At 37.3% G+C, this 13,158-nt stretch overlaps 1 protein-coding gene across 3 annotated transcripts in view; it reads right to left on the reverse strand.

Moving 5' to 3' along the window:
- L3MBTL4 (L3MBTL histone methyl-lysine binding protein 4) overlaps positions 1-13,158 on the reverse strand; it is a 481,074-nt gene that overhangs the window by 273,529 nt on the left and 194,387 nt on the right. For all 3 annotated transcript variants that reach the window (XM_030810728.1, XM_012506197.2, XM_030810729.1), the window contains exon 11: positions 1,860-1,945. In XM_030810728.1, the coding sequence (XP_030666588.1) occupies positions 1,860-1,945 (86 nt within the window). The remainder of the gene's footprint in view (positions 1-1,859; positions 1,946-13,158) is intronic.

The following is a 13,158-nucleotide window of genomic DNA, read 5'->3' on the forward strand; positions in this document are numbered from 1 at the left end:
TAGTTTAGTTTTTTTCCTTCTTTCTGATATTGACCTTATAATTTCAGAAACTATTGACTATTCTCATTGCCCAGTTTCAAAGTGTATGGCACAGAAGGCAAAATTATTTAATAAAAACTCAGAAAGGATAAACACTATCCTTTATAAATCTAAAGTATGCTTAGATAAAAGCTGTATAATTTCAGCTGTTAAACTGTTTTAAAATCATACTATGATGTACTTTAAAGCCATAAACTATGCTTTTATCATTTCATCTGTAACAAGAGACAGGTGATCTGTGTTATGGTTTCTTTCACTTGAAAGAAAGAGACCATAGGCTCACGCCTGTAATCCCAGCACATTGGGAGGCCGAGGTGGGCAGATCACCTGAGGTGATCTTGCTAGGAACCAAGAGTCTATAACCACAGACACACAGGGAGTCATAATCACGGAGTAGGAAAAAAGACACTGGACTTAACCAAATCACGGAAACTAAGGAAATCCAACTCTCAAAAATCAAAGTCAAAAGCAACTCTGACAGTTTCTACAGGTTGGCAAAAAGTTTCACTTTGAAAGCTATTACACATAAAAGTGTTCAACTGGTTTTATTGGAAACAAAAGTGTTTTGAATTTTTCAAGTTTAGAAATGGCAAAAGGAAAATAAAACCCAACTAATATGTCAGTAATAAACAGTCAAATCTTTCTGCAATATCTGGTGTGTTTCTCTCCAGCTTTTGTAGAAACACATTTTCTTTGTAAGATGCATTATGACATCTACTAAATGGAGTATACTGACTATAATCAGGTCTTTCATCCCTGAGAATCTTTCTGTTCTCCCTAACGTCACTGTCCTGAACAACAGAGGTAGAAGAGTTTAGCATTGTACATGCCTAAGATACATCCCTGAGCTGAATCCACAATAACCCAGGACAGAGCTTGGAAGTTGCCTTCTTAGCTACTTTCCAGAATTTTATTTTCTTGTCATTTTCCTCTTGGAAAAGTCAAGTACAATAAGCATTTTTGCTTGCTGAATCTTTGCTCTTTTTAAACTCTTCCTGGTACTCCAACACTTCCACTTTCCTGATTTTATTATATGGACATTTCCCCCCAAATTCTGTCAATTATAATCAGTTTTTTCAAAAAATGAAATATCATTTTGTTTCAAGCCCCTCTTGATCTCTAGACAATTTTCAGTAAATGAAATTATATGTAGAAGCCCAATATATAAAATTCTGATTAAAGACAAGTTGGGGAACATGAAACACACAGAGAACTGAAAGGGAATAGAGTTTGAAAACCCCTGGTTTAGGTTTAGGATATAAATATCTTTAACTCTACTACCTAGGTACTTTATTTTAGAAATTAATTTATACTTAGTTCAATCCTGGAATAAATATATAAGTACAAATTTGAACTTTAAAAATTAGTATTCTAACAAATGCTAAAAGAAAGGTTTACCTCAAAATATATAAAATTATCCACACAAAGGCTATGCATTTCAACAATTTTGTTATGGCATCATGGACAGTCAAACAGTCCCTGAGAGAGTGATACTGTGAAAATTCAGAGTTCTCACTCAGCAGACTAATAGAACCAGAAATGTAAGGAATGGATCATCAGCAGTTGATGAGGTGCTTTCAGTTGTACCTCTGATTTGCCATTTTTCAAGGAAGGAAACCATCATCTACATTTGTATATGGGAACAATAGCAGATGAGTCACCTACTTTGTATTTTTAATTAAAAGAAAAGCATATTGGTTATGAAATTACTACTTGAATTTAGAAAGAAAAAACTAGAATAATTTTCAACTGCCAAATGAAGGCATGACTCAATACAAACGTTGTCTAAAGGTGAGAGTTTGTACCCACATAGAACTTACCATTTTAAAAACTTTGGCAGGAACTGCATTGGTTTGAGTAGCTTCCAGGTATTCTGTCCAGGAAAAATTTTCTGGATTGGGATAACCTGAAAATATATATATAAATAGCGAAAGATTACTCATAGATACTCTGATTCCCATATACTACAAAACACTGGATGGTATAACACCTAATGTTAATTGAATGCTCACCATTAAACAGGCCTGATGCTAAGAACTTCAGATACATTAATTCACTTAACCATAACCTCTGAGAAGGCTAAGACATGCCTGCATTCAAGCACTTACTCAATGGTACTTTCATTCACTCAACAAGGTTAAGTGGGTTGGCCAAGTTCAAAGGCCATGTGAGTACTTGACAGAGCCAGGTGAGACCCAGGTTTCTGACTCCCAAGCTCCAACAGCAGGCCCCTTAGAAGTTTGAAAACACTTACAAGCAACCATCTGACCTCATAACATGAATTGGAAAAAAAGACTCTGAAAATCTTTCAAATTTCTTTAATCATTCTACATCTATTAAAGTTTTAGTCTCATTATTAAATCTTTGTAATTATAATTTCCTACAATTGCAATTAAAACGATATATTGAACATGATATAAAGAACTCTATTTCAAATTTCCTTGTTGTTTCTCTTTATGTTTGTGTTCTTTCATTCCTAATTAAATTTGCTAGAGGTCTATATTGTATAGTTTTATTTATCTTTCCAAGCAGTAAGAATTTAGATTTATTCATCAGCTCTATTTCTTTCTTCTTTTTTCTTTTTTAATTATATTGTTTATTGCTTTTACTCTTATTACTTCCTCTCTCCTACCTCTCTTCAGTTTATTTTATATTTGTTTTGTCAAATTGAATTATAAACATAATTTATTTTCATTTAAAACAAAATAGACAATGAACCTGCCATTGTTGCCACTAAATTCAGATTTAGACAGCTGGACACATTTTTTAAAAATATGTTATCCTCTCACTTTTTATTTTCTAAAAGCCAATTATAATTGTAATCTGTGTTGTCTTTATTTAATCCTTAAATATTTATTTGAGATACTCCAAGTAATTTTCATATTTGTTTAAAATAGTAATACTAATATCTAGTTTACCACATCATAGTTTCAGAATGTCATGTGACATATAGAATTCCTGCTTTTGAGGTTTGAGGATTTCTTTTTAGTATAAAATAGAGTCAACATTTTTAAAAAACAGAGTATATATACATTCTAAAGTATGGTACCATTTGCAGTAATACAGTCTTGCTATATCATGCAAAAATCTGTTCTTTAAGCAGAAAGTCTGAAGCAATATGTTAAAGTCTCTAAAATAAATATTTTTTTACAATTCTCCCATATTTCTGATCATTTTTCCTTCATTTTTATGCTTTTTACTAAAAATATATTTAAAGAAAAGTACACAAATCAAGTGGATAGACTGAACATTTTTCAAAAAACTAGCATACCTGCATAACCAGACACAGATCTAAACGAGGACATTTCCAGAGCCCCAGGATCCCCTCCACATCATCGTCCCTTCTAGGCACCACACCACCTTCCTCAAAGAGAAATCCCTACCCTAACTTCCAACCACAGAGATTTGTTTTCTTCTGTTTTTCCCTTTACATAAATGCAATCACACAGCATGTGCTCCTTTGTGGAACATCTTTTGCTCAGCATTCTGAATGTGAGGGTCAGGTAGATTACTGCCTTCAGAACATTCATATTCATTGTTGTATAATATTCCATTATGTGAGTATTTCACAATTTATCTATCTATTCTACTGATTGTGGTTATTTGGGTGGTTTCCATTTGGGAGCTATTATTAAAAATGCTGCTATGAACATTCTAGTATATTCTTTTTACTTATAAGAAGTATACATTTATGTTGGAATGCATCCAGGAGTAAAACTGCTAGATCATGGAGTACTTTGCTTCATATTTTGATGTTACATCATTCTGTACATAAAATGTTTGGCATGAGTTGTGCTTTCTATTTATTCTTAATATAGAGAAAATTTCCCTTTCCCTTTTGGATACATTTATGTATTTTGTCTCAAATTATTTTTACTAAAAATTATATTCCCACCCTATTATTTTCTGTTTGTGTTTGCTGATAATATTTTACCCATCGTTTTTACTTTTACATTACTTTGTTCCAGATATATCTATTTTAATCACTTTCTAAATGGACTTTTAAATTAATTTACATTTGTTTTCATCACTAGTTTTTTAATCTAATTTCTGTAAACATGTTTTAAGCTGAATTTTTTTAAGCTCTCTTGAGGTTTCCTTTGCTTTCTATCCTTTCCTTTATGAGTTATACTATATATTTTATGTTTCAATAAGTATTTCTGCAGTTGCATTTACTTTTTCTTTTTCAAGAGATGAGGTTTCTCTAGGCTGCCCGGACTGGAATGCGGTGGCTCTTCTGACACAGTCATAGAGAACTGCAGCCTCAAACTCCTGGGCTCACGCGGTTCTCTCACCTCAGCCTCCTGAGTAGCTGGGACTACAGGCACATGATACCACACCAAATTCTGCATTTACTTTTATAGCTGATACTTTTTAAAATCATCCAAATCCATTTATTACATTTTGGATCTCCACATTTCTGTGTAGATTTTGAACCATGCCCACACCTGGCCCCTTCCATGCTGGGCTTCTTCACCCAGGCACCTGACCAGTACATATGGTTGGATAGAGCGAAAGGAAACCTGAGTGTAGGGGACTAAGGACTGGATGTGAGGTGAGTGAGAGAGACAGCACCTGGTCCTGTCCCAGCCTGGTAAAGAAACTCGGCATGCTACTGTGAGAGTCACCATCCTTCTTCCCCTTTTTGTGATAAACAGGTGAAAATTAGAGGCTGTGACCGTTTTAAATAGCTCTTAAGCAGCAATTGCGTCTATGCCACTCTCAGAAATGAGCTATGTACATGCAAAAAAGGGAAAACATTGTACCTGTATATTCCCTGTTCAATGAACCCAAAGAGAGAAGAAAGTCATATGGCCCAGGGAGAGTTGAAAAAGCCACCTACTCCCACTTTCTTCCTTCCGACCCCAGCCCTGAGTCCTGGCAGACCTTGGGAAGCAAGAATCAGGGCTGCACGGGGAGTGGGAGGGGCCAGGTCCATGCACACAGCAGTGCAGCAATACCGTGGAAGAAGCTTTTCAACGATTTAAATTCCTACTTGAGACAAGAATGAAATACAGGAGACCGCCCCATGAAACAAGAATAGCCTTTAACCTCTTTACCCCCTCAATGAAAACCCACTTCTAACTGGCTTCCATTTATAGGTAAGCACTGTACTCACTTACATGAAGTCAGTTATTCCTCATCTATTCCCTGTGAGGTAGACTTTTATCTACATTTTTTAGGTGAGAACTTCAGCCTTGAGAAGCCTGCCAAGTGCTATACAGTTAGAAAGTGGAAGAAATGGTTTCTGAACAACGACGCGTGGCTCCATCAACCTCATACTTATCACTTCGTCCTGCTGAGATTGAAAACCCAGCGCATCCATGATCCAAGGCAGCCCCTTTAAGGCCTCAGGACTGAGATGCTGAGCTCCCTCTGGAGGCCAAGGCATAGAACTGCGACAGCGAGAGGGCGGGACTGTAAACTGCTGGATTGGAGACTGGGCTATACTGTTTAAATTATTTATTCATGTCCCACCTCATTCCATGCCATTTTGAGTTAAAAACTTGCATGCTTTGGTTCAGCCACCCATGCCCACAGCCACAGCTTGGACCTAAAGAATGAGGTCCAAGCTGTGGCTGTGGGCATGGGTGGCTGAACCAAAGCATGGAAAAAGTGTCACAGAAATTAGGATCAAGCAACTACTGAGCTAGGGCGTCGGCCACTCAGCCCTGGATTTCCTCATGTTGCCAGCAATTCTTCCGGTAAAACGGTAGATCTGGGTGACAAATATCTTCAGTTAATGATGAAGAATAATTAAAAATCATCTAGATGGTGGCAAAATTAGGGGTGAGATGGAGTGAAGCAGAATAGCCTGAGCCCTCAGGAAGAAGGGGATTTTCCAAACAGCTGAGAACTGTTTTAGAAGAAGAGGAGAACTACTTGGGATATGGCAAAATAAGCCATCTCCTTTACAGGCTGCAGGGAAGTGGTGGCCTCAAGAGGGACAAAGGAGGAATGTGTGAAAAAGCTGGGATCAGCTGGGCATGGCGGCATACACCTGTAGTCCCAGCTACTCAGGAAGCTGCAGTGGGAGGATCACTTGAGCCACTGAGTTCAAAACCAGCCTAGGAACATAACGAGACCTCACCTCTATTCTAAAATAAAATTTAAATATAAAAATAAAAAGAAGAAACTGGGATCTAGGGAGATTATTTCCAGAACCTGGAGTGGAATACATTCAGGGTCAAGAAAAAGTCCTTCTGGAGGATGCAAATATGGAAGCAAAAAATGAAACATTTAAGGGTTAAACGAAGGTAAATATAAGTTAAAACCTTCTCTACCATGTCATTCCAATGGCTTCCTCGATTACACAGGGGAAAAGCAAGTGCTTACCATGACCTACAGGGCCCTACAGAACTTGGCCCCAGTACTGCTCTGACCTCGTCTCCCATTCACTACACTCCTGCTATAACTAGAACACTGCAGACATCCTCCCTCTTCAAGTTCTTGTACTTGTTCTTCCTTTACCTGGAGAGTTATCTGTAGATATCCTCCAGACTTGCCACCTTATCTCAACTGTCACCTTCTCGCTCAGTCCCACCCTGAACTCTCTATATAATAGGGAACCCCCCCTCCCAAATGTATGTGCCCTTCCTAACCCCATTACTTGCCTTATTCTTCTCCACAGCACTTATTGACACCTAACACAGTGCGTGTTGTGAATATTTTTTGTTTCTCTTGCTCCATTAGAACATAGGCTGCCTTATGATAGGAATATGTTCACTTCACTGCTATTTCCTCACAACATACAGCTGGTATTCAGTAAGTATTTGGTAAACATTTGTTGAATGAATAAATATATTTCCTGAAACATTTGCATTTTGCATTGTGGTGGCCAAGAATGATAGAGATATAAGCCAAAATGATACCAGTCTAGCCCCAAAATTCTGAATGAAACTCTGATACAAAGTTTTTTGCCTGCTGGTACTGGGAGCATCAGAGGTACCACTTGAACAAAATGGTGCTGGTGTATCAGTACTGGCTAATGTTCCAACAGCACTGTAAACTAGATGATGCCAAGAAAAAGCCATCTGATCTGTGGCATCTATACAATGCAAATGTAATGCTCCTCAGTTTTTTGTTCCATATTAGAAGGCCATGTAAGAAGGTGTAATACTGGTTTCAGAATTTTTTTAAAAGGAACCCTCGATTATTTTTCCTCTAGGAACAACAGCCTAAGCAGCAACCTATTTTTTCCACTGGAACATTCTTTCTGGAGAATTGAGCTCATGAATCAATAGCACAAGTCCTTAAGTTCCTGACTAGTCTGGGTGACCTGTCCCTTAGGACCTAGAGAAGCAGAACAACCACAATTATACTGGTGGCCGATTCAGGAAACAAAATCGTTGCTCTATGACAAGCAGGTTTTAAGTAATGGCCAATAGTCCTATTTAATAACCAGCAATAAAAGGGATCTGCCAAAGGTCTATCACAATAGACAGAATGTTCAGCATGAACACACATGCTGGATGGACACTTCATCATACTCAATTTTACTGATGAGGAAAGTGAGACCTGGCATTTTAAGTGACTCATACAAGGCAAGGCAACTAACAACGAAGTCAAAGCTAGAGCCTGTGTCTCCTGACTTGCAATTTGTAGAAATCAAAACTTCTAAAGAGCTACTTTGAGGTTTACTGAGTGCTCTAGGCTGCTGGGCCTGAAGTCTAAGAGAAAGCATCAATAGAATAATTAGGATTATGTGACTAGTACCAGTGCAGCCCTGGCTGGCTTTCACTATCATTTTAAGAACTTGAATTATCTAAGAAAGCCCCTCAGAGGCCACTTATTCATTTGTTTCAGGTATCTCTCACAAGGCAGGGAAGGGAGTCATCTAAATACCCGGGCATCCAATGACAGAGATTGAGGAAAGTTACCACTATCTGAAAGCTGCCATTCTGCTGGTAGGTTCTGCACATACAGAAGGGCTCTTTATGGAAACAATCATAGGACCAAGTGGTCACTAATTGTCTTGTATGAGATAGTGGCATGCTGTTCAGTACATGACTCAGAAATACAAGATTTGAAGAAAATCAGATGCTTCAATCGCGGCCAAGCCTAATTCAGGTTCACCCTTTATTGTTTCAAAACACATGTTGAAAATGACCTCACATTTACGGTGCCTTAGATATTACAAGCCTTACATTCATATTCAGCTCATAACAAAGTCAAAATATCTTTCTGGCAAAAGAACATTACACTCTCTAACATTTACAGCAGGACGTCAGATTTTTTTACTTGATCATTAATTAGTTTCTAAAGCATAGGGAGAATTCTTTGATCTACAGTATGGAATATCAGCACCTCAGGAGCTTGTCAAAGAGCTCATTTTATAATTGATTGTTTTGCTTAAAGTATGGCTGAGCTGTACTATATCCAGAATACACTATGTAAAGAAATAAACTCTCTTTTGTGTCTAGCAAGATCACCAGAAAACAACCTGTGTTGCACTGGCTGAGTGCCCAGCAGAACTGTCTTCAATACCATGGCTCATGCGGGATCTAATCTAACCCAATGTTTTGGCAGGCATTTGAGACAGAGTAATGAGTTCTATTTCTCTCTGTCTCTCAATACTTAACATTTTAAAATAAAAAGCTAGGGTTGTTTTTCCCTTAGTTTCACTAACCATATCATATTCCACTGAGTGATATTCTATTACAGACCTAACAATCCTCACATGTTGTATCTTTATTGTTCTTCATACATCCTCAGCTCCTAGCTGTGCCTCACATTTGGTAGGCACTCAATTCATATCTGTTCGATTCATTAATTAATAATTTATATTACCCTCTGAACTCTTACCTTCCTTATGCCAACAGAATCTATCTATAGGAACTAGCACAGTGCCATTTAAAATACAGTAATCTTTTGTTTGGCTAAAAAAAAGTTAATGGCTAAGGTTGCAACTAAAGGAAGGATTTCTTTGGACTGTAAATTTTTCTATTGTAATTTAAGCTTTGCAAGGAAATTATGAGGTAAAGTGGTCATTGGGTATCAAAATATTAATTTGCTAAGCTAAATATTTCTATGTGTTCATGAAACATCTAGAATATCTACTAAGCAGGTCCAGCCAATTGGTGATTCTAGAGAATCTGAAGAAACCAACTGTGTTATTTCTACAAAGTACATTTCATTACCTCCCAAAATACCAATTATTATAGCTTTATTCCCTAATAATAAATGTTCATTCAGCCAACAGGTTTGAATGCTCAATTTCCAGTTTAAAAATGCAGAAATAAACACATAGTTTTAGCTGTGTTCCCTTCTAAACGCCAACAAAGTATCAATAAAGGCATTTTTAAATGAATGTTTAATACAAAAATGCTGAGTTAATTTTGATATAACACATTATGAAATATTATGTAGTTATTATAAAGGAAGAATTTGAACTATACAAATGAGTTGGAAGGAATTTGCCATGAGACATAGTTGAGCAAAGTTAAAAATGATGTAAAGTATGTACCTAATATAATCCAATTTTTACAGCACAATGACAAAAAAGAACATGGGCTTATGAACACATGAATATGAGCATGTATGTGCACGTGGATATGCAATCATGAGAATCCACAAAATATGTACAGTATAAGATGATGGCTTTTCCTCTTGGTGAGAAGGCTGAACTGCATTTCCTAGACTCCTATGTAGCTACATGTAGTCCTGTGACTGAATTCAGGCCAACCCATGTGGGTAAAAATGATGTAATAAGCTACCTCCAAGTTTGGCCCTCCCATGTACAACCATCAGCTTCTTTCTATTCTCAGGCTGAAATGGAAAGATTACCAAGAAATTGGAGAAGCCCTAGTCCCAGAATAATTGCATGGAACAGAACTAGCCCCTATCAGCCATGATTATACTATGACAGGAGCAAGAAACAAAATCTTAAGTGTGCTAAAAGTACTAAAATTTTGGAGCGGTTTGATATACTAGTTAGCTCAAGGTGACTCATATTAAGGGATTAGCATCAGTTACCATTTGCTCAGTGGGAGTAATTAACCTGGGTGGAAGGAGAAACCAAGGGGCACTAAGTGAGAAAACTCTGCAAGTATAAAATAGTATGAATATAATGTTATTTATGCAAAAAAAAATAAAAACAAAACTAATATGAGGACATCAAGCCACAATGCAAACAGGTAAAAAGCCAAATGCAAATGAGAAATGTCAACAAAAATCCCTGGAAGTGTAAAAAGGAAACCAACAAATGAAAACTGACTTAACAAAACTTTACAAAGCTAAAACATAAATCTGTTAAAGAAGAACACATAAATCTGTTAATGTAAGAAGTAGCTAGTTTATGTTACAGAATCCAGGAAAGCTTGGGAATTGCAGGCACCAAATATTTCTAATGGCAGCAGTGTGGGGCTAAACACAGACGCTGGTCTTAAAGTCTTGATAGACCCCACGAAGTCATCTACCTTTCCCAACACAACTGGGGAACTATCCCCCACGCATCAAGGCAAAAGGCTGGAGGTTTTAATCTCTAGATAGATTGAAACAGAGAAGTTACAGATGTGGAAATCTTAGGCACTAATGAAACCCACTCACAGATCAATGACCTCTCTACCCACTCCCACGGCCAGGATCTCAGAGAGCTAGCAGCACCCTCCCAAGTCCTCCATTCTCACCATACACACCAGTCAGAGGAATGGAGGAGCCTTGCCTGTGGAAACTGACCCAAGAGTCCTAGTTATGTTATTTGGGGGTGTAGAAACAAAACACTGTGGTTTCCACCTGAACACCATACAGGAAGGCTCACAAGCTGACAAGCTCCATCATGGCACCCAGAGATTTTACCCAGCTTGTCAGGAGCTTATTCTTAAACATCAAAGGATAACTAAGATGCACTAGATATTTGAAGACCACAATAAATAGATACAAAAACAAATAAAAAAGGAAATTTGAAAAAAAAAACAAGGAAAATTTAAAGTGAGGAAGATTTAAACCAAAAAGTTTTAAAAATAAACCTTTATTGAATATCCTTAGAGAGATCACAGAGGATCCATAAGATAAGAGTGCTATTGGAAAGTAGGGAGGAGCATTCCCATTTCTGTGTAGAATGTGGAAAGCCACTGAAGACTGTTACTCACTCCCTAACAATGATCATAAACTTTCTTGAGCCCACTGGAGATCTAAAGTTCCAAAGCAACAAAGTAAAGAGAAATCCAAAGAGGGACAGATAGAGAAACTCAAAGTATTTCACCTGTAGCAGAGCATACGGGGAAGCAGTGATTCTATACAAGTGGGTAAAAAGAAATCAGCTAACATTTTAGTAAAGTCTTAAAGGCCAAGTGGGGCTAGCCTGTCAGTCTGGAATAATGGGCCTGCCCAAGTGCTCAAGGGAAAGGTTAGGAGTGAGGCACAAAACTGGAGAAAGCTCCCTTTCAGAGCACCAAAGGTAAAGAAAAAATGTTAAGGCAGCACAAGGAAAATAAAAAATACATTAAGGTTGGCCAGGCACAGTGGCTTACGCCTATAGCCACAGCACTTTGGGAGGCCAAGGCAGGTGGATAGGTTGAGCTCAGGTTCTCAAGATCAGCCTGGGAAACATGGCAAAACACCATCGCTACCAAAAATACAAACATTAACTGGGTGTGGTGGTACACACCTGTAGTCCCAGCTACTCAGGAGGCTGAGGTGGGAGAAGTGCCTGAGCCTGGGAGGCAGAGGTTGCAGTGAGCCAAGATCGTGCCACTGCACTCCAGCCTGTCTAAAAAAAAAAAAATTAAGGGGAACATAGGAACTATGGTAGACTTCTACTCAGAAACTATGAAAGTCAGAAGATAAGATAGTGACACCTTAAAACAAAATGAACAGGAAATCTTTCAACCCAGAATTATATACCCAGCAAAAATGTCTGTACAATGTTAAGGTAAAATAAAGGCTTTTCCAGGCAAATAAAAACTGATATAATGCACTTCCACCAAATTTAAGCTACAGGAAATTATAAAGAAAGTTCTTCAGAGAGAAGGAACATAACACCAGATGGAAATTTGGATATACACAAAGACATAAAAAGTGCTGAAAATGGTGAACATAAAGGTAAAAATAAAATACACCTGCTTAATATAAATCACTGTAAAAGATAATGTCGGCCAGATGTGGTGGCCCATGTCTGTAATCCCAACAGTTTCGGAGGCAGAGGCGGGTGGATTACTTGATGCCAGGAGTTTGAGACCAGCCTGGCCAACATGGCGAAACCCCATCTCTACTAAAAGTACAAAAATACCTGAGTGTCATGGTGCACACCTGCAATCCCAGCTACTCAGGAGGCTGAAGCACAAGAATCACTTGCAACTGGGAGGCAGAGGTTGCAGTGAGCCAAGGTCGCACCATTGCACTCCAGCCTGGGGAACAGAGTGAGATTCTGCCTCCAAATAATAATAATAATAAAATAAAAAATAAATAAACAAAAGATAATGTCATAATCTAAAACAAATACAGTAACAGCCTTTATGTGATATAGAACATATAGAGGGTAAAATTGCTTTTACTTCATGTTTTTCTTATTTGCTGATTTTATAAGAAAAAAGTCATCTGGAACTAAAGACAACAAGAGGAGAAACGACAGGAAAGAAAATGGAAATAAACTGTTGTACTATGGGAACAGCTATACTATTTCTCATACTATGGGAAGAGTGATATAATAAAGTAGACTGTGATAATAGGCATATCATAAACTGTAGGGCAACTGATAAATATTTTTAAGAGGCATAATTAAAAAGTCAATACTGAAGGTAAAATGGAAGCATTAAGTAATACCCAATAAAATGTTTAAAAAGTCAGGAAAAATTTTTAAAAAACCAAAACCATAATGGATAAATAGAACACTAACACCAAGATGAGGGATTTAAATTCAGTCATACACATAGATACGTTACATATTTTTGGAAATCCACTTTAAATGTAAATACACAAGTAGGTAAAATGTAGGTTTAAAAGTATGGAAAAAGATATGCAATACAAGCATTAATCAAAAGAAAGCTAAAATGACTAAAGAAATGTTACCAGGGATGAAAAAGAAAATTACATAAAAATAAAGGGGACAATTCTTTAAGAGAATAAAATCATTCTAAAAGTGTGTGCACATAATAAGAGTGCTTCAAAATATACAAAGCA

This window comes from Nomascus leucogenys, chromosome 4 (genome assembly GCF_006542625.1).
Source record: "Nomascus leucogenys isolate Asia chromosome 4, Asia_NLE_v1, whole genome shotgun sequence".
NCBI lineage: Eukaryota > Metazoa > Chordata > Mammalia > Primates > Hylobatidae > Nomascus > Nomascus leucogenys.